Here is a 24028-nt window from a genome sequence, read left to right on the forward strand (position 1 = left end):
TGAACTATGGTGTTGGAGAAGATTCTTGAGAGTCCCTTGGACTGCGAGGAGATCCAACCAGTAGATCTTAAAGAAAATCAACCCTGAAAATTCGTTGGAAGGACTAATGCTGAAGCTAAAGCTCTAATATTTTGACCACCTGATGAGAAGAGACAACTCATTAGAAAAGACCCTGATGCTGGGAAGATAGAATGTAGGAAGAGAACCAAAGTAGGAAGAGGATGAGATGGTTGGAAGGCATCACTGACTGGATGGGTATGAGTTTGAGCAAACTCTGGGAAATGGTGAAGGATAGGGAAGCCTGGCATGCTGCAGTCCCTGGGGTCACAAAGAATTGGAAACAACTGAGCAGCTGAGCAACAGCAACGACTGGAGCTTTATGGTAAGTCTTAAACTTTATAGTAAATCATGAACTTCCATAGTGTCAGTCTTCCAACTTGGTTTTTCTCCTTCAATAACACATTAATTATTCTAGCCCTTTTGCCTGTTCATATAAACCTTAGAATCAGTTTATCAATATCCACAAAATAACTTTCTGAAATTTTAATTAGTTTGCACTGAATCTGTAGCTGAACTTGGGAAGACCTGACATCTTGACAATGTTGAGTCTTAATTTCTGTGAAGATTGAGTCTCTCTCCATTTTTTAGGTCCTTTTATCTCATTGTTGTAATTTTCCTTATAGGTTTTGTTTCTATTTTTCTAGATTTATGCCTATGTACTAATGAAAATGCTATTATGTTTTTAACTTTAAATTCCACTTTTTCATTGATGGTATATATGTGATTGATTTTATATGTTAAGTTTGTATCCTGCAACCTTGCTAAAATCAATTATCAGTTCCAGGAAGCTTTTACTGATTCTTTTGGATTTTCTATATAAATTATTAGGTCTTATGTGAACAAAGACAGTATTATTTTTCCTTCAAAATCTATATACCATTTATTTCCCTCACTTGTATTGTTTCATTAACTTGGACTGAAATACTTTTTTTTTAATTTACTACCAAGATACTTCATCATCTTCATTTTCTTACTGTCCTACTAGCTGTCTTTTTTTGGGTTCCTTCTCCTTTATCTAGACTCCAAATGTTTGGGAAACCAAAGCTTCGTCATGAGATATCTTCACCTATATTCACTCCCTTGGTGATCTCATCCAGTCTCCCAGCTTTAAATGTTATCTACATATTTATGACTTCCAAATTTATAAATCTAGTGCAGATGTAGCTTCTTGTTGTTGTTCAGTCACTAAGTCATACCCTACTCTTTGCAACCAGGCTTCCCTATCCTTCACTATCTCCCAGAGTTTGCTCAAACTCATGTCCATTGAGTCAGTGATGCCATCCAAACATCTCACTCTCTGTTACCCTCTTCACCTCTTGCTTTCAATCTTTCCCAGCATCAGGGTCTTTTCCAATGAGTTGGCTCTTCGCATCAGGCAGCCAAAGTATTGGAGCTTCAGCTTCAGCATCAGTTCTTCTAATGAATTTTCAGGGTTGATTTCCTTTAGGATTGACTTGTTTGATCTCCTTGCAGTCCAAGGGACTCTCAAGAATCTTCTCCAGCACCACAGTTCGAAAACTTCAATGTATGTGTCTATATTTAACTGCCTATTTGACATGAATGCTTAGATGACTAAGAGTTTCTCATGATTCTCTGAAATAGAACTCCATTACTACCCATCCTTCAACAACAAACAAACCTACTTTTATCTTTCTCATTGCTTCCATTAATTGAAAATTGATCAATTTATTTGCTCAGATGCTTAAACTCATAGTAAAATTGAACTTTGACTATTTTTAAACAAAGTTTTAGAGGCAGCATCTTTTAAAAATTTTATGTAATTAATTTGTTTATTTATTTTTTGTTGTGCTGGGTCTTCCTTCCTGAATGTGGGCTTTCTTCAGTTGCAGTTAGTGGGAGCTACTCTTCATTTTGGGGCATGGACTTCTGCTTGCAGTGGCTTCACTTGTTGCAGAGCACAAGCTCTAGGTGCTCGGGCTTAGTAGCTGTGGCTCACAGGCTTAGATGCTCCATGGCACGTGGGATCAACCTTGACCAAAGACTGAACCTGTGTCCCTTGCATTGGCAGGTAGATTCTTAACCACTGGATTCAGAGAGAATTCCCTAACTTTGACTACTTTTTCCCAGTCACTTCCTTTATCCATTGCATCAGCAATTCTTGTTGTCACTATCTCCAAAATTATATCCCAAATCTTATTTATCATAATCTTTCACCACTACCACTTCAGTCCAAGCCAATATCACTTCTTAATGGCATTATGAAATAGCCTAGTATCTTTGTTTCTCTTGATACCAATTATTCTATTTTCATCACAGAAGTCAAGTTATCTTTTTAAATCATAAGTTGGCTCATTTTACTCCTCTGCACCAAGGTCTCCATTGAATATTTGTTACAACTAGAATGAAATCCAAGACTCTCACAAAACTGTATGTGATCTGTCCATTGATTATCTTTCCAAGGTCATTTCCTGCCTCCTTCTACCTTGATCTCTCTGCTCTAGCTACAGAGGCTTTCTTCTTTCCTTCCTAATCCAATATGTCTCTTTCAACTTGCCAAACTTACTCTCAAACTAGAGTCCATGCTGGTCCCTCAGCATGGATTGCTCTTCTAGACATTTGTGCTACACTCGCTGAATTTGTTTTGGTTGATACTCAGATATCACCTCCTCAAAGAGGCTTTTTTCTGTCTATCATATGAAATAGCACTCCCCATTACTGTACTTTTAAAGAGTGCTGTCTCTGTCTATCATATGAAATAGCACTCCCCATGTCTGTACTTTTAAAGAGTGCTAAGTCTTCTTCACATCACTTATCACACCTGATGTTATGCCATCTTTACTTGTTTGTGGCTGTTTCACCACACTGCAATGTAAGATTCATGAGAGCAGGGTATTTTGTCTGTCTCATTTACTGCCATATTCCCAGAACCCATAGTAAAGTGACTTTTTAGTGAATGGATACATTTAGGAGCCACTGTATATACAATTGCTTGGTTTATTCTTTGAAGGTTTTTTTTTTCTTTTTTAGCATTTAAAATTAAGAAAGCATTTTATTTAAAAAAGATATTCTTGTCAATATGCCATTACAGACTCAAAATAATTTTAGTGCCTATATATTATTTTAAGTAAAAATTCCTTAGCACTTGCCCAATACTAGGCATTTGTTTCTACATTTTTACAATTGTTATCAACTGTTTTATAAATTTTTCTATACAATTCTTCTCTGCATTTTACATTATCTCTTTAGGATTATTCCTAAGAGGTAGAAATTCATGGTCAAAAGATGAGAATATTTGTAAACATTTTATTTCATATAGACAATTTGCAAAGCAAATTTTTTCATTATTATACTCCACAAATATTTATTTAATGAAGAAAATAGACAAGATTCCTTGTTCTTTTAGAGCCTTGTAGCTTATAGTCTAATGACACATGAAAAAAGTGAAGGTGAAAGTCACTCAGTCATGTCTGACTCATTGCAACCCCATGGAGGTTGCCAGGCTCCTCTGCCCATGGAGATTCTCTAGGCAAGAATACTGGAGTGGGTTGCTATTTCCTTCTCCAGGGGATCTTCCCAACCCAAGGATCCAACCCAGGTCTTCTGCATTACAGGCAGATTGCTTGCCATAAAATGAAGATCATGGCATCCGGTCCCATCATTTCATGGGAAATAGATGGGGAAACAGTGGAAACAGTGTCAGACTTAATTTTCGGGGGCTCCAAAATCACTGCAGATGGTGACTGCAGCTATGAAAGTAAAAGACGCTTACTCCTTGGAAGGAAAGTTATGACCAACCTAGATAGCATATTCAAAAGCAGAGACATTACTTTGCCGACTAAGGTCCATCTAGTCAAGGCTATGGTTTTTCCAGTAGTCATTTACGGATGTGAGAGTTGGACTGTGAAGAAGGCTGACCGCTGAAGAATGGATGCTTTTGAACTGTGGTGTTGGAGAAGACTCTTGAGAGTCCCTTGGACTGCAAGGAGATCCAACCAGTCCATTCTGAAGGAGATCAGCCCTGGGATTTCTTTGGAAGGAATGATGCTAAAGCTGAAACTCCAGTACTTTGGCCACCTCATGTGAAGAGTTGACTCATTGGAAAAGACTCTGATGCTGAAAGGGATTGGGAGCAGGAGGAGAAGGGGATGACAGAGGATGAGATGGCTGGATGGCATCACTGACTCGATGGACATGAGTCTGAGTGAATTCCAGGAGTCGGTGATGGACAGGGAGGCCTGGCGTGCTGTGATTCATGGGGTCACAAAGAGTCGGACATGGCTGAGTGACTGAACTGAACTGAACTGGCAGATAATTGAGAGAGTCAATGCCTAGGTAGTTTGATAAGAAGTCCAGGGTTCCCTCCTGGAGAAAGAAGGAGGAGGAAGGGGTCCAGAACCCCAGAGAAGGAGAAAGGTGTCTGGGGCTCTCAAGGAGAAAAGGGCAAAGTTCTTTTCTACATTGCTTTGTCTCAGTCAACATAACAATGTATCTTGCTGGAGGACATGTTTCTCCTTAACAAGAGCCTTCTGACTAATCCTGTAATCTTAAAATGTATGTTAAGGGAGTGGGTCTGGTAAGATCTTTCTATTGTTAGTTCTAATCTTGTTAATTTAAGATTTATGCTGAGGGGGTGGATCTGAAGAAGGTATATAAGACTTTGATAAGACTAGCTATGGAGAAGGCAATGGCAACCCACTCCAGTACTTTTGCCTGGAAAATCCCATGGATGGAGGAGCCTGGTAGGCTGCAGTCCATGTGGTCGCTAAGAGTTGGGCACGACTGTGTGACTTCCCTTTGACTTTTCACTTTCATGCACTGGAGAAGGAAATGGCAACCCACTCCAGTATTCTTGCCTGGAGAATCCCAAGGACAGAGGAGCCTAGTGGGCTGCTGTCTATGGGGTCGCACAGAGTCAGACACTACTGAAGTGACTTAGCAGCAGCAGCAGCAAGACTAGCTACAGGGATATTCTCCATTCCTCTTCTGATGTCTATGTTAGAAGCTTTCTCTGTCCCTTTTCTTACTTTAATAAAACTGCTACACAAAATGTCTTGAGTGATCGATCAAGCCTGGTCCCTGGTCCCGAAGCTAAATATTCTTCTTCGAAGATCAGAAATCCAACATCATTCACCATAAGCTGTCATAATAAATAGTTGAGAGTAATAAATAATGTATAGACTATGTTAGAGGTTGATAAGTGTTATTAAAAAAAAAAGCTAGAGCAATATGGTAGGACTGGCAGTATAGAAAGAAAGGGCAGAATATTGAAGTATTAGTGTAAGAGTTCTGGTAGACCTCATTAAGGAGATGAGCTCTTTGCAAAGGCTTAAAAGGTGAGAGAGTAATGAGGTAAATATGGTACTGAGAATCAAAGTACAGGTTTCCAGCAATTCAGAAGCTATGAGAATGGCAGGGAACAGATTTTGCCTCGAATACTCAGAAGGAACCAATTCTATCAACATCTGAATTTTGAGCTTTTGGCCCCCATAAATGTGAGTGAAAAAATTGTTGTGGTTTTAAGGTGCTCAGTTTGTTTTGTTACAGCAGCTCAAAGAAACAAATACACTTATATTTTGTGTATTAAATTATATTAAAAAAAATAAATATAATTTAAATTTTATTTAAGTTTTAATTATATTTTCAAGTAAATTACACTAATTTTATTATTTCTTTCTTTAATACAAAAAAAGGGGAAATATAAGAGTACACAAGGAGAGTCCAGCTTTTATGGTGTGTGTATGTCCTGTGTTACCTTGAAGAAAATGTGGCTAATTGTGACTGTGCAGATATCAAACCTACCCTGTCTCATGGGACATACATACTAGAAGATAGATGGAGTTCTAAGGCAATTTTCAGAGCAGAGTTTCTGTCTTCCTGCTCTTGGCTATTTTAAGCATAAAATGTATTCAATTATTTCTTTGAATATAACTTTTTCTTCTGATAACACAACCATAAGGAGAACAAAGAGGCTTCAATCATTGTTCTTCTAGCTCTTGGCAAAGACTAGTATGTACAGAGACTTAAAAAGAGAGATCAATAAAGTCAGAGAAGGAGCCTGACCTCTGAGAATATTTTTAAAATCTCCTAATTAACATTGCTTAGAGTTAGTAAGTGACTTGTTGCATCACCTGGGTCATTTCCTTCCAGATTTGAAGTAATGTGAGTAATATGAGGCCAATGAACTGAGAACAGTTTATTAAATTTTTGTTGCACAAAACAACCTTGTGATAGTATCTTCTTGACATGAGTTATAGAAGTCATAAAGAACTCCTTTTTTAACAAGGAGATTTTCAGGCTAAAAAGTGAAAAAGCTATCTCTAAATTAGATTAGATTAATGTGTTTTTTTATTTTAATTTTATTTTTACTTTATTTTACTTTACAATACTGTATTTGTTTTGCCATACATTGACATGAATCCGCCACGGGTGTATACGGGCTCCCAATCCTGAATCCCCCTCCCACCTCCCACCCCATATCATCTCTCTGGATCATCCCCGTGCACCAGCCCCAAGCATCCTGTATCTTGTATCAAACATAGACTGGCGCTTCATTTCTTACATGATAGTATACATGTTTCAATGCCATTCTCCCAAATCATCCCACACTCTCCCTCCCCCTAACAGTCCAAAAGTCCGTTCTATACATCTGTGTCTCTTTTGCTGTCTAGCATACAGGGTCATCATTACCATCTTTCTAAATTCCATATATATGTGTCAGTATACTGTATTGGTGTTTTTCTTTCTGGCTTACTTCACTCTGTATAATCAGCTCCAGTTTCATCCATCTCATTAGAACTGATTCCAATGTATTCTTTTTAATGGCTGAGTAATACTGCACTGTGTATATGTACCACAGCTTTCTTATCGATTCATCTGCTGATGGATATCTAGGTTGTTTCCATGTCCTGGCTATTATATACAGTGCTGCAATGAGCATGTCCCAAGGTACATGTGTCTTTTTCTATTCTGGTTTCCTCGGTGTGTATGCCCAGCAGTGGGATTGCTGGGTCATAAGGCAGTTCTATTTGCGATTTCTTAAGGAATCTCCACACTGTTTTCCATAGTGGCTGTACTAGTTTGCATTCCCGCCAACAGTGTAAGAGGGTTCCCTTTTCTCCACATCCTCTCCAGCATTCATTGCTTGTAGACTTTTGGATCGCAGCCATCCTGACTGGTGTGAAGTGGTACCTCATTGTGGTTTTCATTTGCATTTCTCTGATAATGAGTGATGTTGAGCATCTTTTCATGCGTTTGTTAGTTATCCGTATGTCTTCTTTGGAGAAATGTCTATTTAATTCTTTGGCCCATTTTTTGATTGGGTCGTTTATTTTTCTGGAATTGAGCTGCATAAGGTGCTTGTATATTTTTGAGATTAGTTGTTTGTCTGTTGCTTCATTTGCTATTGTTTTCTCCCATTCCGAAGGCTGTCTTTTCACCTTGCTTATAGTTTCCTTTGTTGTGCAGAAGCTTTTAATTTTAATTATATCCCATTTGTTTATGTTTGCTTTTCTTTCCAGTATTCTAGGAGGTGTATCATAGAGGATCCTGCTGTGATTTATGTCGGAGAGTGTTTTGCCTATGTTCTCCTCTAGGAGTTTTATAGTTTCTGGTCTTACATTTAGATCTTTAATCCATTTTGAGTTTATTTTTGTGTGTGGTGTTAGAAAGTGGTCTAGTTTCATTCTTTTACAAGTGGTTGACCAGTTTTCCCAGCACCACTTGTTAAAGAGATTGTCTTTTCTCCATTGTATATTCTTGCCTCCTTTGTCAAAGATAAGGTGTCCATAGATGTGTGGATTTATCTCTGGGCTTTCTGTTTTGTTCCATTGATCTATATTTCTGTCTTTGTGCCAGTACCATACTGTCTTGATGACTGTGGCTTTGTAGTAGAGCCTGAAGTCAGGCAGGTTGATTCCTCCAGGTCCATGCTTCTTTTTCAAGATTGCTTTGGCTATTTGAGGTTTTTTGTATTTCCATATAAATCTTGAAATTATTTGTTCAAGTTCTGTGAAAAATACCGTTGGTAGCATCATAGGGATTGCATTGAATCTGTAGATTGCTTTGGGTAGTATACTCCTTTTCACTATATTGATTCTTCCCATCCATGAACATGGTGTATTTCTCCATCTATTAGTGTCCTCTTTGATTTCTTTCATTAGTGTTTTATAGTTTTCGATATATAGGTCTTTAGTTTCTTTAGGTAGATGTATTCCCAAGTATGTCATTCTTTTCTTTGCAATGGTGAATGGAATTGTTTCCTTAATTTCTTTTTCTACTTTCTCATTATTAGTGTATAGGAATGCAAGGGATTTCTGAGTGTTGATTTTATATCCCGCAGCATTACTATATTCATTGATTAACTCTAGTAATTTTCTGGTGGAGTCTTTAGGGTTTTCTATGTAGAGGATCATGTCATCTGCAAACAGTGAGAGTTTTACTTCTTCTTTTCCAATTTGGATTCCTTTTATTTCTTTTTCTACTCTGATTGCTGTGGCCAAAACTTCCAGAACTATGTTGATTAGTAGTGGTGAAAGTATGCACCCTTGCCTTGTTCCTGACTTTAGGGGAAATGCTTTCAATTCTTCACCATTGAGGATAATGTTAGCTGTGGGTTTGTCATAGATAGCTTTTATTATGTTGAGGTATGTTCCTTCTATTCCTGCTTTCTGGAGAGTTTTTATCATAAGTGGATGTTGAATTTTGTCAAAGTCCTTCTCTGCATCTATTGAAATATTCATATGGCTTTTATTTTTCAATGTGTTAATGTGGTGAATTACATTGATTGATTTGCCAATATTGAAGAATCCTTGCATCCCTGGGATAAAGCCCACTTGGTCATGGTGTATGATCTTTTTAATGTGTTGTTGGATTCTGATTGCTAGAATGTTGTTGAGGATTTTTGCATCTATGTTCATCAGTGATATTGACCTGTAATTTTCTTTTTTTGTGGTATCTTGGTCAGGTTTTGGTATTAGGGTGATGGTGGCCTCATAGAATGAGTTTGGAAGTTTACCTTCCTCTGCAATTTTCTGGAAGAGTTTCAGTAGGATAGCTGTTAGCTCTTCTCTCAGTTTTTGGTAGAATTCAGCTGTGAAGCCGTCTGGACCTGGGCTTTTGTTTGCTGGAAGATTTCTGATTGCAGTTTCAATTTCTGTGCTTGTGATGGGCCTGTCAAGATTTTCTATTTCTTCCTGGTTCAGTTTTGGAAAGTTGTACTTTTCTAAGAATTTGTCCATTTCTTCCACGTTGTCCATTTTATTGGCATATAATTGCTGATAGTAGTCTCTTATGATCCTTTGTATTTCTGTGTTGTCTGTTGTGATCTCTCTATTTTCATTTCTAATTTTATTGATTTGATTTTTCTCTCTTTGTTTCTTGATAAGTCTGGCTAATGGTTTTCCAATTTTATTTATCCTTTCAAAGAACCAGCTTTTTGCTCTGTTGATTTTTGCTATGGTCTCTTTTGTTTCTTTTGCGTTTATTTCTGCCCTCACTTTTAAGATTTCTTTCCTTCTACTAATTCTGGGGTTCTCCATTTCTTCCTTTTCTAGTTGCTTTAGGTGCAGAGTTAGGTTATTTATTTGACTTTTTTCTTGTTTCTTGAGGTATGCCTGTATTGCTATGAACTATACTCTTAGCACTGCTTTTATAGTATCCCACAGTTTTGGGATTGTTGTGTTTTCATTTTCATTCATTTCGATGCATATTTCGATTTCTTTTTCGATGTCTTCTGTGATTTGTTGGTTATTCAGAAGCGTGTTGTTCAGCCTCCATATGTTGGAAGTTTTAATAGTTTTTCTCCTGTAATTGAGATCTAATCTTAATGCATTATGGTCAGAAAAGATGCTTGGAATGATTTCAATTTTTTTGAATTTATCAAGTTTAGATTTATGGCCCAGGATGTGATCTATCCTGGAGAAGGTTCCGTGAGCACTTGAGAAAAAGGTGAAATTCGTTGTTTTGGGGTGAAATGTCCTATAGATATCAATTAGGTCTACCTGGTCTATTGTATCATTTAAGGTTCACGTTTCTTTGTTAATTTTCTGTTTAGTTGATCTGTCCATAGGTGTGAGTGGGGTATTAAAGTCTCCCACTATTATTGTGTTATTGTTAATTTCCCCTTTCATACTTGTTAGCATTTGTCTTACATATTGTGGTGCTCCTATGTTGGGTGCATATATATTTATAATTGTTATATCTTCTTCTTGGATTGATCCTTTGATCATTACGTAGTGGCCTTCTTTTTCTCTTTTCACAGCCTTTGTTTTAAAGTCTATTTTATTGGATATGAGTATTGCTACTCCTGCTTTCTTTTGGTCTCTATTTGCGTGGAAAATCTTTTTCCAGCCCTTCACTTTCAGTCTGTATGTGTCCCTTGTTTTGAGGTGGGTCTCTTGTAGGCAGCATATATAGGGATCTTGTTTTTGTATCCATTCGGCTAGTCTTTGCCTTTTGGTTGGGGCATTCAACCCATTTATGTTTAAGATAATTATTTATAAGTATGATCCCGTTGCCATTTACTTTATTGTTTTGGGTTCAGGTTTATATGCCCTTTTTGTGTTTCCTGTCTAAAGAGTATCCTTTAGCATTTGTTGGAGAGCTGGTTTGGTGGTGCTGAATTCTCTCAGCTTTTGCTTGTCTGTAAAGCTTTTGATTTCTCCTTCATTTGAATGAGATCCTTGCTGGGTACAGTAGTCTGGGCTGTAGGTTATTTTCTTTCATCACTTTAATTATGTCTTGCCATTCCCTCCTGACCTGAAGGGTTTCTATTGAAAGATCTGCAGTTATCCTTATGGGAATCCCCTTGTGTGTTATTTGTTGTTTTTCCCTTGCTGCTTTTAATATTTGTTCTTTGTGTTTGGTCTTTGTTAATTTGATTAATATATGTCTTGGGGTGTTTTGCCTTGGGTTTATCCTGTTTGGAACTCTCTGGGTTTCCTGGACTTGGGTGATTATTTCCTTCCCCATTTTAGGGAAGTTTTCAACTATTATCTCCTCAAGTATTTTCTCATGGTCTTCTTCTTTTTTTTTTTAATCTTCTTCTGGGACTCCTATGTTTTGAATGTTGGGGCGTTTAACACTGTCCTGGAGGTCTCTGAGATTGTCCTCATTTCTTTTAATTTGTTTTTGTTTTTTCTCTCTGATTCATTTATTTCTACCATTCTATCTTCTAATTCACTAATCCTATCTTCTGTCTCCGTTATTCTACTGTTTATTGCCTCCAGAGTGTTTTTGATCTCATTTATTGCATTATTCATAATATATTGACTCTTTTTTACTTCTCCTAGGTCCTTGTTAAACCTTTCTTGCATCTTCTCAATCCTTGTCTCCAGGCTGTTTATCTGTGATTCCATTTTGATTTCAAGATTTTGGATCATTTTCACTATCAATATTCGGAATTCTTTCTCAGGTAGATTCCCTATCTCTTCCTCTTTTGTTTGGTTTGATGGGCATTTCTCCTGTTCTTTACCTGCTTGGTATTCCTCTGTCTCTTTATCTTGATTATATTACTGCGTTTGGGGTGGCCTTTGTATTTTCTGGGAATTTGTGGTGCTCTCTTTATTATGGAGTTTCCTCACTGTGGGTGGGGTTGTATCAGTGGCTTGTCAAGTTTTCTTGGTTAGGGAGGCTTGTGTTTGAGTTCTGGTGGGTGGAGCTGGATTTCTTCTCTCTGGAGTGCTATGAAGTGTCTAGTAATGGGTTATGAGACGTCAATGCTTTTGGAGTAGTTTTGAGCTGCCTGTATATTGAAGCTCAGGGGTGTGTTCCTGTGTTGCTGGAGAATTTGTGTGGTATGTGTTGCTTTGGAAGTTGTTGGCCCTTGGGTGGTGCTTGGTTTCAGTGTAGGTATGGAGGCGTTTGATGAGCTCCTATCAAATAATGTTCCCTGGATTCAGGATGTCTCTGATGTTCTCAGGATTTGGGCTAAAGCCTCCTGTTTCTGGTTTTCAGTTTTATTTTTACAATAGCCTCAAGACTTCTCCATCTATACAGCACTGATGATAAAACATCTAGGTTAAAGATGAAAGGTTTCTCCACATTGAGGGTAACCCAGAGAGGTTCACTGAGTTACATGGAGAAGAGAAGAGGGAGGAGATAGTTAGAGGTGACTGGAATGAGATGAGGTGGGATCAAAAGAAGAGAGAGCAAGCTAGCCAGTAATCACTTCCTTATGTGTGCTCCACAGTCTTGACCGCTCAGAGGTATTCACGGAGTTATACAGGGAAGAGGAGAGGGAGGAAGTAGACAGAGGTGGCCAGGAGGATAAAAGAGGGAAATGAAAAGGAGAGAGAGAGATCCGGCCAGTAACCAGTTCCCTGAGTGTTCTCCACCGTCTGGAACACACAGAGATTCACAGAGTTGGGTAGAGAAGAGAAGGGGAAGAGAGGAGACAGAGGCCACCTGGTGGAGAAAAAGGAGAGTCCAAAGGAGGAGAGAGTGGTCAAGCCAGTAATCTTGCTCTCAGGTAAAGTTGGGTAGTGAAGAGTTGGTTTTTAAATGTACAAAATTGACAACAAATACCAAAAAGCAAAGATTAAAAATCTGGAGTAGAGATTGGATTTTCAAAAATACAATATTAAAGAAAAGAAGAAGAAGAAAAAAAAAAGAAACAAACAAACAAACAAAAAACAAAGCCACAAGAATTGTTAAACAACAACAACATCAACCACAAAAAGACTATATACATCATTTGCTTTAAAAATAGGGTCCTTTTTTTTTTTTTGAAAAGTAATAATAGGTTATAGAAAAATAATTAGAGAAATAGAGGACTTAAAAATTTAGGAAAGTTACAAGAAGAAGAAAAAGAAAAGAAGAAAAAAACAATCACGCAACCACATCAACTAAAAAAAATAAAGAATGATCGTAAAAGTAGTAAAGGTATATCTGGCCTTTTCTCTGGTGTTGTGGGCTGTGTGGGGTCAATTCCAAGGCAGTTCCCTCTGTTTAACTTCCTCTGTTTTGCTGGTCTCTTCAGTGTCAGATTTCCGTCCTGACACAGGGAGGGCGGTGGTGGCATGCTGTGGCAGAGGAGGGATGCTGCAAACTAATATTACTGGTGTGTGCTTGCAGTATCTCATCCACGCTGGGCTTGCCCCTGCTCACAGCGCACACCACTCAGGCTCTATGTTGCTCCACCAGAGAACCATCTGAGGCCGGCCCTAGGCTACATGCACCTCCCTGGTCTAAGCCGCTCAGGCTCGGCACTCAGGAAGCCCTCAGAGGCGCAGATTTGGTTGGGGCTGCGTTTTGTGCCCTTCCCAGGTCTGAGTAGCTCAGGAGTTTGGTGAGCTCAATCGCTGCGACTTATGGCCTTTCCCTGCTGCTCCGTTTTCTGGGAGTACCGCTGGCATTCCTTCTCAGGCAGATAATGACTGTCCAGAACCCCCAGAAGTCTTAGTTAGCAAAGAAGCCTGCTTGCATTTTGGTAGTTAATGTCTCTCTTGGGCTGCGATTGCCCCCTTCCAGCCCTTAAGGCTCTGGCTGCCTGTCACCAGAGGGAGATGATCTGCAGCTGGCTATTTCTGTTCTGTCCTTTGTTCTGTGCGCGGTCCTGGTGGTGTCTTATGTTTGAGTGTTTCGTGTGGTAGCTATCCCACAGTCTGGTTTGCTAGCCCAAGTTAGTTCGCTCTGGCCATGCGTGGGGCGTTCCAGCCTGGTTCTCAAAAAAGCACTGCAGCCCGGGCCTCCCGTGGCCCGATTCTTATAAAGCACTGCCGCCTGTGACTCCCACTCCTCCCTGCCCAGCCCCTACTTGCTAGTGGCGGATGCTGGCCTCTGCGCTGCTTTTCCACTGGGGGAGTTACTGTTGGGCTCATAATCTGTTGGTTTTAATTATTTATTTATTTATTTCTCCTTCCTGTTATGTTGCCCTCTGTGCTTCCAAGGCTCGCCACAGACTCGGCTGCGAGAATGTTTCCTGGTGTTTGGAAGCCTCTCTTTTTAAGAGTCTCTTCCCGGGACGGGACTCGCTCCCTCCTTACCTCCTTTGTCCCTTTTTTTGTCTTTTATATTTTTTCCTACCTGTTTTTGAAGCCAATGATCTGCTTTGCTGGGTGCCTGATGTCCTCTGCTAGCATTCAGAAGTTGTTTTGTGAAATTTACTCAGCGTTGAAATGTACTTTTGATGAATTTGTGAGGGAGAAAGTGGTCTCCCCATCCTATTCCTCTGCCATCTTAGGACTGCCCCCAATGTGATTTTTTTAATTGTGTATATTCCTTAGTGAAAGCAGAACACTAAATTACAATAATGTTTATACATTGACCTAAAATTTATAACTGTGAAACTAAGTAAAATTATATTCTAATAATAATATCTGTGATTGTTTGAATATGTATATTTTATGTTGCCTCGGAGAAGGTGATGGCACCCGACTCCAGTAGTCTTGCCTGGAGAATCCCATGGACTGGTAGGCTGCAGTTCATGTGGTCGCTAAGCATCAGACACGACTGACTGACTTCACTTTCACTTTTCACTTTCGTGCATTGGAGAAGGAAATGGCAACCCACTCCAGTGTTCTTGCCTTGAGAATCCCAGGGACAGGGCAGTCTGGTGGGCTCCCGTCTTTGGGATCTCACAGAGTCAGACAAGACTGAAGGTACTTAGCAGGCATTATCTCATTAAATCTTTCTGATTACCTGGTGACTTATAGGTGAGGAAACCAAGATCCAGAATGAGAAAATATTGATATTTGCCCAAGTCCCACAGCTGCTAAGTGGGAGAGCTGGGTATCAAAGCAAGACAAATGTGACTCCTGAGTTTCTTAGTCACTAAGAAATGTTGCCAATTAGCCTAGAGACACCTAGGTTGATGTATTCACCAGATCATTGCCATTACTTAGTGTCTCAATAGGCCAGGATTCCTTCTAAACCCTTGTGTCCCTGTCTTGAGGATGCCCTATATTAACAATTTCACACTGAGAACATTAACTAAAGACCAAGTTTGAGTCTGGCAAAGTCTCTGGCTCATCAGTGTAGTGTGACATTTGTTAAGCCACTTTATTAAATGTCCGTTTTTGTGGTAGGCAATATCATGTCTCCTTCCCCAAATATGTCCATGCCCTATTACCTGGGACCTGTGACTATGCTACCTTATGTGGTAAAAGGGACTTTGTAGATGTGATTTAAGTTAAACATCTTGACATAGGAGACTGGCCTCATTTATCCAGGTGTGCCTAATATAATCACAAGAGTCCCTATAAGAAGGAGGCAGGAAGGTCAGAGTCAGAGAAGGAGATGTGAAGATGGAAGGACAGGCCAGAGTGATTCAGAATCATGAACCAAGAAATGTAAGAAATCTCTAGACACAGGAAATGGATTCTTCCGTAGAGCCTCCAGCAGGAACATAGCCCTGCTAGCACCTTGGTTTCATACCATTGTGACCCATTGAAGATTTCTGACCTTCAGAACTATACAAGAATACACTTATGTTAACTTATGCCACTGAATTTGTGGTAATTTGTTACAGCAGCAACAGGAAGATAATACAATTCCTTTATTTATGAAATAGATGTAAGACTGACCTGATAGAATTGATGTAGAGAGATAAAAGACAAGAAATTGGGTGAATTGAATGCATGCAAGGGAGTTAGAGAATAAAGGTGTATCATGTGAGTTATTCCCTGAAAACCTAGGGAGTATTTATGTGAAACAGAATCCACCTCTCCCGCCCCAGTCCTCCATGATGCCTTGGAGGTAGTTCAACTAGGGAGAATGAAACCTGATTCTCCTCTCCTTCCTCATCACCACCCCTTAGGATTTTTAGAATGTGGTCTTGCTTTTCTCTCCTACCTCACCTCTATTTGATCTCTGCCTGAGAGCTTTAATTCAACTGTAACTTCTGCCCAGGGGGTCTTTGTCCTTGCTGTTTATTCTTCCTGGAACTCCCTGATATCATTGCAGAACTGTCTTGCCATTCAAATCTCAACTGAAATGATAGCACTTTCTGAAAGGAATTTCCAGATCATTGAAACCAAAGCAAACTTTCACTGCCACCTTCTATCACATTTCCTGAACTTAGCTTCTCTGTGGTGCTTATCAGAACCTGAAATGTATACAAATGGATTCAACATATGCTCATATATTTATTTTCTCTCTAAACTCTTCAGAATATAATATAGGTCAGGGCCATTGTCTTTCTCACTGCTGTAATCTCAGCAGTGAGAGTGCCTTTTAACATATATAAAAGACATATAATCATGAACTTAATAAATTGCTTTTGACTGATGGACCAGGTGATTGAAGACAATGCTGCCTTCAGATATTTTGGTAAAGTGAGTTAATAAAGTTCCTTTTTGCTTAAGCCAACTTGGGAAAGTATTTTCTGCACTTGTATTCTACCTGATTCAGTGTTTTTCACCCCTGTGTCTATCCATCTGTCCATCTACATATCTATCTATCCATCTCTATTAAAAATAAGACAGAGCAAAACATAAAGGATAAAATAACATTACTTCAAAATCTCACCAGATAACTGCTTTCTTGAATATACTGTCTATATATAATACATATAGACATTTCTCCAAAGAAGACATACAGAGGGCTAATAAACATATGAAAAGATCCTCAAGATCACTCATTATTAGAGAAATGCAAATCAAAACCACAATCAGGTATCATCTCTTGCTGGTCAGAACAGCTGCTATCAAAAAGCTTACAAAAAATAAATTCTGGAGAAGGTGTGGAGTAAAGGGAACCCTCTTATACAGTTGGTGGGAATGCAAACTGGTGAAGCCACTATGGATAACACTGAGGCGATTCCTTAAAAAACTGGGAATAGAACTGCCATATGACCCAGCAATCCAACTGCAGGGCGTATACACCAGCAGAGGAAACCAGAATTGAAACAGATACATGTACCCCATTGCTCATTGCAGCACTGTTTACAATAGCTAGGACATAGAAGCAACCTAGATGTCCATCAGCAGACAAATGGATAAGGTAGTTGTGACACATATACACAACGGAATATTATGCAGCTATAAAAAGAATGCATTTGAGCCAGTTCTAATGAGATGGATGAGCCTAGAGCTTATTATACAGAGTGAAATAAATTAGAAAGAGAAAGACAAATACTGTATAGTAACACATACATGTGGAATCTAGAAAGATGGTACCGATGATCCTATGTGCAGGGCAGCAAAGGAGACACAGACATAAAGAACATACTTTTGGACTCAGTGGGAGAAGGCGAGGGTGGCATGATTTGAGAGAATAGCATTGAAACTTTTATATTACCATATGTGAGCGTATTCTACACACTAACTTGACCATTAAATTGTTATTTTCACTTAATGTATTTTGGAGATCTTTTTATATTAGTACATAGGGAGCTTTTCATTTGTTTCAGTTTTCTTTTTTGAAAGTTTAAAAATCTTTATATGTAAAAGTAGAAAGATACTTTAGATCCTAAGTTCTTCAGCTTTTTTTTTTTCCTTTTGTATAGCTACATTGTAGCCAACTGTGACTTGTTAGTAATTTTTGACCTGTTCTCCACCTGTGGTGGAGAAGGCAATGGCACCTCACTCCAGTACTCTTGCCTGGAAAATCCCATGGACGGAGGAGACTGGTGGGCTGCAGTCCATGGGGTCACTAAGAGTCGGACACGACTGAGCGACTTCACTTTCACTTTTCACTTTCATGCATTGGAAAAGGAAATGGCAACCCACTCCAGTGTTCTTGCCTGGAGAATCCCAGGGACAGAGGAGCCTGGTGGGCTGCCGTCTATGGGGTCACACAGAGTCGGACATGACTGAAGCTACTTAGCAGCAGCAGCAGCATGTAAAATAGATGACCAGTGCAATTTTGATGCATGAAGCTGGGAACTCAAAGCCGGTGCTCTGGGACAATCCAGAGGGATGAGGTGGGAGGAAGGTGGGAAGGGGGTTCAGGATGGGGGTACACATGTACAACTGTGGTTGATTCATGTTGATGTATGTCAAAAACTGCCATAATACTGTAAAGTAATTATCTCCAATTAGAATAAGTTAATTTCAAAATAAATAAAAACCACACACACACACACACAAAACCCCACCTCAGCTCAAGGGTCATCTCCTCCAGAAACCCCACTTTGAAGAGATAGCCCTTTTGTGTGCTCTTGGCACTGTATCCTGCAACATCACTGATTGCATATGACATTACACATCCTGTGCGTGTATGCTAAATCACTTTAGTCGTGTCTGACTCTGTGTGACCCTATGGACTGTAGCTTGCCAGGCTCCTCTCTCCATGGGATTCTCCAGACAGGACTACTTGGGTTGGTTGCCATGCCCCCCTCCAGGGGATCTTCCCAACCTAGGGATTGAACCCATGTCTCTTACATTGGCAGGTGGGCTCTATCACTAGTGCAACCTGGGAAGCCCATTATATACCCTGTGCTGTGCTGTGCTGTGCTGCTGCTTAGTTGTTCAGTCATGTCCAACTCTGTGTCCCATGGATTGCAGCCTTCCAGGCTCCTCTGGCCATGGGGATTCTCCAAGCAAGAATACTAGAGTGGGTTGCCATACCCTCCTCCAGGGGATCTTCCCAACCCAGGGATTGAACCCAGATCTCCTGCATTACAGGCAGATTCTTTACCATCTGAGCCACCAGGGAAGCCCAAGAATACTGAAGTGGGTAGCCTATTCCTTCTCCAGGGGATCTTCCCAAACTAGGTCTCCTGCATTGCAGGCAGATTCTTCACCAGCTGAGCTACCAGGGAAGCCCCATTACATAACTTAGTGATTGGTTATTTACATATCTGTCTCTCTCCTTAATTTCCAACTCTTGAAGGCAGGGACTGTGCTTGTTCGAATGCTCATGCTTAACAGAAATCTTCCTATCCCATAGAAATCCAGCACACTTTTGTTGAAACAATGAATCATCCTTGCTGCCTCTCTCTCCTTCATGCCCCATGGCCTACGCTTCCTCAAGTCCTATCCACATCAAAATACTCCTTGAATGCATTGATTTCTCTCCATCTTTACCGCTCTGCTTCAAGCCATCATCCTCTATCAGATGGACTTATGTAACAGCCTTCCAATTGCCTAAATTACTTTAACTCCAGCAATCTATTCCCCAAACAACAGCTAGAGGGGTTTTTCTTAAATGGAGATCTCATCATGTCACTCTCTAGTCAAAAAGTCTTTAGTGGTACCCATTAACAGCAGCTCAATAAAAAGCTTGAGGGCTATTCAAAATCTTAATTTTAGTAGTAAAAATTCCTACAAGCTTATACCCTAGGATGATTTAACCTCTATAACACACAAGAACTACTATAGGGCTGTAAGGTGCCTCCTTAACATTTAATAAAGTATCTAGAGTGAACCCATTTTCTCTGCCTTCTGTGCTTAATAATGTATCAAACTTTTTGATTCAAATTTGATAGAATATTTGATCTAATGGAGAAATAAATGATTAAAAGTCTTTTCATGATATTTGTACACAGGAGTTCATGCCTCCCCATGGTGAGATTATGCTGTCAGGATATGACATAGAATGATTATGATGTCATAGTCCCCTAAAGCAAGCTGAGCCATGTTAAATCCAGCAGTTTCCCTGGCAGAGGAAACCTTCAACAGGGTGCTGGACATGAATCTCTTCATTTATGTTCTCCTTTTATCAATTTGGACAAATAGTTGTTTATATAGAAACGAAAGCAATGGATCTGCTACTGCAGGTATGTGCCTAACCTTAAATGCTAGAAACTATGATCTATTAATTTAAATACATTCAAGTACTTAATTAGACAAGCTAGCTGTGTTTAAGAAATCTGCTGTTTCTTCTACCTTACTATGAGTAAGTCTTAAAGAGTTTCTAGGACAACATCTGAGAGTTATACTTCCATGTAAAAATTCCAAACAACATAGAAACATGAAGAGTATAGCCATACTGTCCCCCTTCATTCCCCTTCCCCACCCAATCCACCAACACTTGCCTCCTCCTCCCGCCAGCCAAACTAGAAAATTCCATGTGAATGAATGAATCTAGCATGGTACCTAACACAAAGTGGGTTTCAAGAATGTTTTTTTCTTGTCCCATCCATTTTGCCACCATACACATTCACAAACACATCAACACCCAAGTATATTCACACACTCAAAAACCTAGATAATGGATTGAACCAGCCACAATGTGGGGTAATGTAGGTAATTATACTGATTAGCTAGAGATAGCCCCCAGAGTTGGCTTCTAGACTGTGGCTGGCTGGGAATGTGATAGAGCAAGGAAAATGACAGTGGAATACTTATCATGCTTAAAGAAATAATTGATGATGAGATTTGACTTTGACCTATAGTAACAACCCCATCAAAATGGAAACAGACTTGGCTACCTAACACATGTTCTGATGACATATTTTATTTCACAGTAGCTACACCAGTTGAATCCGGGCAGAGAAGAATCAAAGCAGCACAGCAATGGCTAATCATTTTCATAACTGTTATCATCATCATTCTCTTTATTTTAAGATGTTATTGTTTCATTCACTACAGCTATGTGGACATGGATGCCTCTAAAGCAGCAACGTAAGTCTTACACCTTTGAATTAAAAATAAAAGGGGTGGGGGTATGTGTGTGTGTGTTCTTCACTATAACTCTATAACTGTGAGAGTGAGGAAGCCCCCAAAGCAGTAAGCAATAGTCTTACACCTATGAATTAAAAATACAAGGGGCAGGGGGGAATGCATGCATGAACATAAACATAGGTTCAAAGTTGTTATGGCTGCTGCTACTGCTAAATCGCTTCAGTCGTGTCCGACTCTGTGTGACCCCATAGACAGCAGCCCACCAGGCTGCCCTGTCCCTGGGATTCTCCAGGCAAGAACACTGGAGTGGGTTCCCATTGTTATGGTTACTTAACGTTAACTTTAGATGACAAAAGAGCTACCAACATCTTGTGGGTTGGATATGTTCACTTAAATGAAGCTCTTAAATGATCTCAAGTACATTATCAACTTTAGCCAAAACTACCTCCTACTCAGGGTTCAGTTGAGCCCAAGGTTGCTAATTTCATTATAAATTGAGTCTAGGAAAAGAGGGGATGACTATCTAAATAAGACATAATCAAAATCTTCTCAGGAGAGAGAGAAGGAGTTGGGTTTCTGCATTCCAAAGATAGTAATGCATTTTAGATAATCTACTATGTTAAGATAAAATAACATGAAAAATTATTGTGTTCAGTGATCCTAGTCCCTGCCTTTTATATAGGAGGATCAAGTTGGCTCTGACATACTGGGTCCCTAAAAATTTCCCAATCCAAAGACTGGTGATTGAAATATATCACTGTTCTATTCCTTTGGTTTTAGAGTAATCTTGTGAGTATAAACATACATGGATACAAAATTTAATGGTGTAAATATGATAGGAAAACAATGAATTTGGTCTAAAGACTTTTTTATGTGACAAGTTGTGACATTTGTGCTTCATTTGCATATCAACTTGTGACTTTTTTAATAAAAAACTTAATTTCTGGAATAGATTAAATTCTCTCTCTCCCTCTCAATGGTAGATTCAAAACAAGTTTGTGTCATTCCATACATGACTATATGGTTATCTATTGTGGTTGAAACAATAAAATTAAGAAAAAGTATTCAACATGAGTTCAAATCTGTAACCTGAGTCATGGTTTTCAGCACTCTCCAATTCTTACTGTGTTCAATTTTCCTGCTAGAGCCAAAAAAAAAAAAAGCTCGGAAGTTGAAACTGACACAATAGCCCGTGCTTTCCATTGATAGCAAGAGTACTCTTCAGATTTAAATGTTCATACTCCAAATCTTCTGTATTTTCAGGGTCAAGAAAGAAGACAGCACCAAAGCATCCACATCATATAAAATATCATTCACTGAGTCCAAGTCACCAACTGCTGGTCCAGGCAATCCAGAAAAACAACCATTGCTATCTAGTATAGATAAGTCATCTGGGCCCTCAAGTCCACAAAAAGCCTCTGTACCTTCAAGTACAGGAAAGTTAGTCAGGCCCTCGAGTCAACAAAACCCATCCAAGCCATCAGCTCCCAAAAAAGTGTTAGGATCAATGCCTCAGGAAAAGTTGCATAGAACACACAGTCCAAAAAAGGCACATAGGTGGTCTCATGCCCATAAGCTAGTCGATCAGGTCAGTCCAGCCTATCCAAAGAAAGCCATCAAACCAACTTGGCCATCAAGTCTACAATGTCCGGTCAAGCCAATCAAAATGTCTCCACCTTATCCAAAGAGTCAAAGTGTTCCTAAGCAATCAAGTATAGCAAAACTGACCAAACTCCAGAGATACCTTAAACTAAAAAGACCAACTAGTGAAGGTAGGGCAGAAATATTATCTAGGCCTCAACCAGTGAAGTTTTGTCAATGCTACAAGGAAAAATGCATTGTTTGCAATGCTGTTTCTGAGCCATTAATCACTCCTTCAGAAGAGAATATGAAGTATGTTCCAGTTCCACTTTCTTCATGCAAACTGAAGTGCTTTTACAAGTCATCTCACAAGACAGAGCCCAAAGACAATGCACTGTATGGCAACATGAATGATAGCCATTTGTCAACATATAGCAGTGATAGTGAGAGTGACAGGGAGATGATTATTATGCGCAATATAAAATGCAAGGAAGCCACCTATAAAACCTCCCAAAATTATTGAGTCCCAAAAAAAAAAAAAAAAAGGGCCACCCATGCAGAAGAAGCAATCTTCTATCAACTATTATATTCTCACCATATTTAAGAACCTGCTAGGGGAAAAATCCACTTGGGATCACTATTGAGATTAGATCTACCCATCTCGAGGCAATTTACTTCAAAAATAGTAAATAAATGTGTGACATAACAACTGATTTAATTGTAATTATTATTTCATTTTAGAGGTATAAATCTCTTTTGTAGGTATGTTAGATCTGCTTGGGCAAACTCCAGGAGGTGGTGAGGGACAAGGAAGCCTGGTGTGCTGCAGTCCATGGGGTCACAGAGTCAGACATGACTTGGTGACTGAACAACAACAACAACAACTTACATCTGGTCACTTGGATGGGCTTCCCAGGGGGCACAGTAGTGAAGAATCCTTTTGCCAATGCAGGAGACCATGGTTAGATCCCTGGGTCAGGACGATCCTTTGGAGGAGGAAAGAGCAACCCACTCCAGTATTCTTGCCTGGAAATCCCATGGACAGAGGAGCCTAAAGGGCTACAGTTCATGGGGTCGAAAAGAGTTGGACACAGGCAACCACTTGGATGGGAACCATAATCACACACACACAAATATAGAAATGTATTGCAAGATGGGTACCCTGGGCTCCTCTTTTCCTTGGATTAGCCCTCAATTAAAGTCTCAACCCAATTAGCTATTTTTTAAAAATGTTGATATACAGTCCTCACAGTTTAAAACTGTCTTTCTGTGGTGCTCAGTGCATGGCAGAAATGGCTCTGTGTGCTTGGTTCTAGTACATTGGGGAAATCCCTGATAGTCATTTCCTTTTTAAAAAAATATTTATTTGACCATACCAGTTCTTACTTGTGGCATGCAAACTCTTAGTTGTGGCATGTGGGATCTAGTTCCCTGACCAGGGATAGGACCTAGCCACCCTGTTTTGGGAGTGTGGAGTTTTAGCCACTGGACCACTAGGGAAGTCCCAATAGTCATTCATAATACCACTACCTCTGGTGACTGCTACCAAAGTAAGGGTCCAGGCTCCAGCACTGATGCTAAAGGTTTAGATTCTTTTTGTTATCTTTCAAAATGATAAAAAGAATTGGCCCTGTTGTGCATTCTCAGAATGCCCCAGTTAGAGGTTAGATATCTACCCATTTTCTTCACATGGTACCTTCCCACTTGGAATCATCAGGGCTGGGAGGCCAGGGGAAAACCTTGGAGTTATGTTTTCCAATTTCCCCACTGATGAGAGGTTATCCTTCCCCGCTTCTAAGAGCACGGTTCAAAAAAGTGGACAAAATCCTGGAGTCCCAGCCTATACTCTAGTACAATGAGGTCAGTCCCTTGTCACATCCAGCAGGATCAGTTAAATTCCATAGCTAGCATATATTGGATGT

At 39.6% G+C, this 24028-nt stretch overlaps 1 protein-coding gene across 1 annotated transcript; it reads left to right on the top strand.

Moving 5' to 3' along the window:
- Nucleotides 1–19590: 19590 nt before the first annotated feature.
- Nucleotides 19591–22629, top strand: LOC128069422 (uncharacterized protein CXorf66 homolog). The gene is made up of 3 exons (XM_052662629.1): nucleotides 19591–19678; nucleotides 20369–20525; nucleotides 21789–22629. The coding sequence occupies exons 1-3, from the start codon at nucleotides 19591–19593 to the stop codon at nucleotides 22627–22629; spliced, it is 1086 nt and encodes a 361-aa protein (XP_052518589.1).
- Nucleotides 22630–24028: the final 1399 nt, after the last annotated feature.

Source organism: Budorcas taxicolor, chromosome X (genome assembly GCF_023091745.1).
Source record: "Budorcas taxicolor isolate Tak-1 chromosome X, Takin1.1, whole genome shotgun sequence".
NCBI classification, from domain to species: Eukaryota; Metazoa; Chordata; class Mammalia; order Artiodactyla; family Bovidae; genus Budorcas; species Budorcas taxicolor.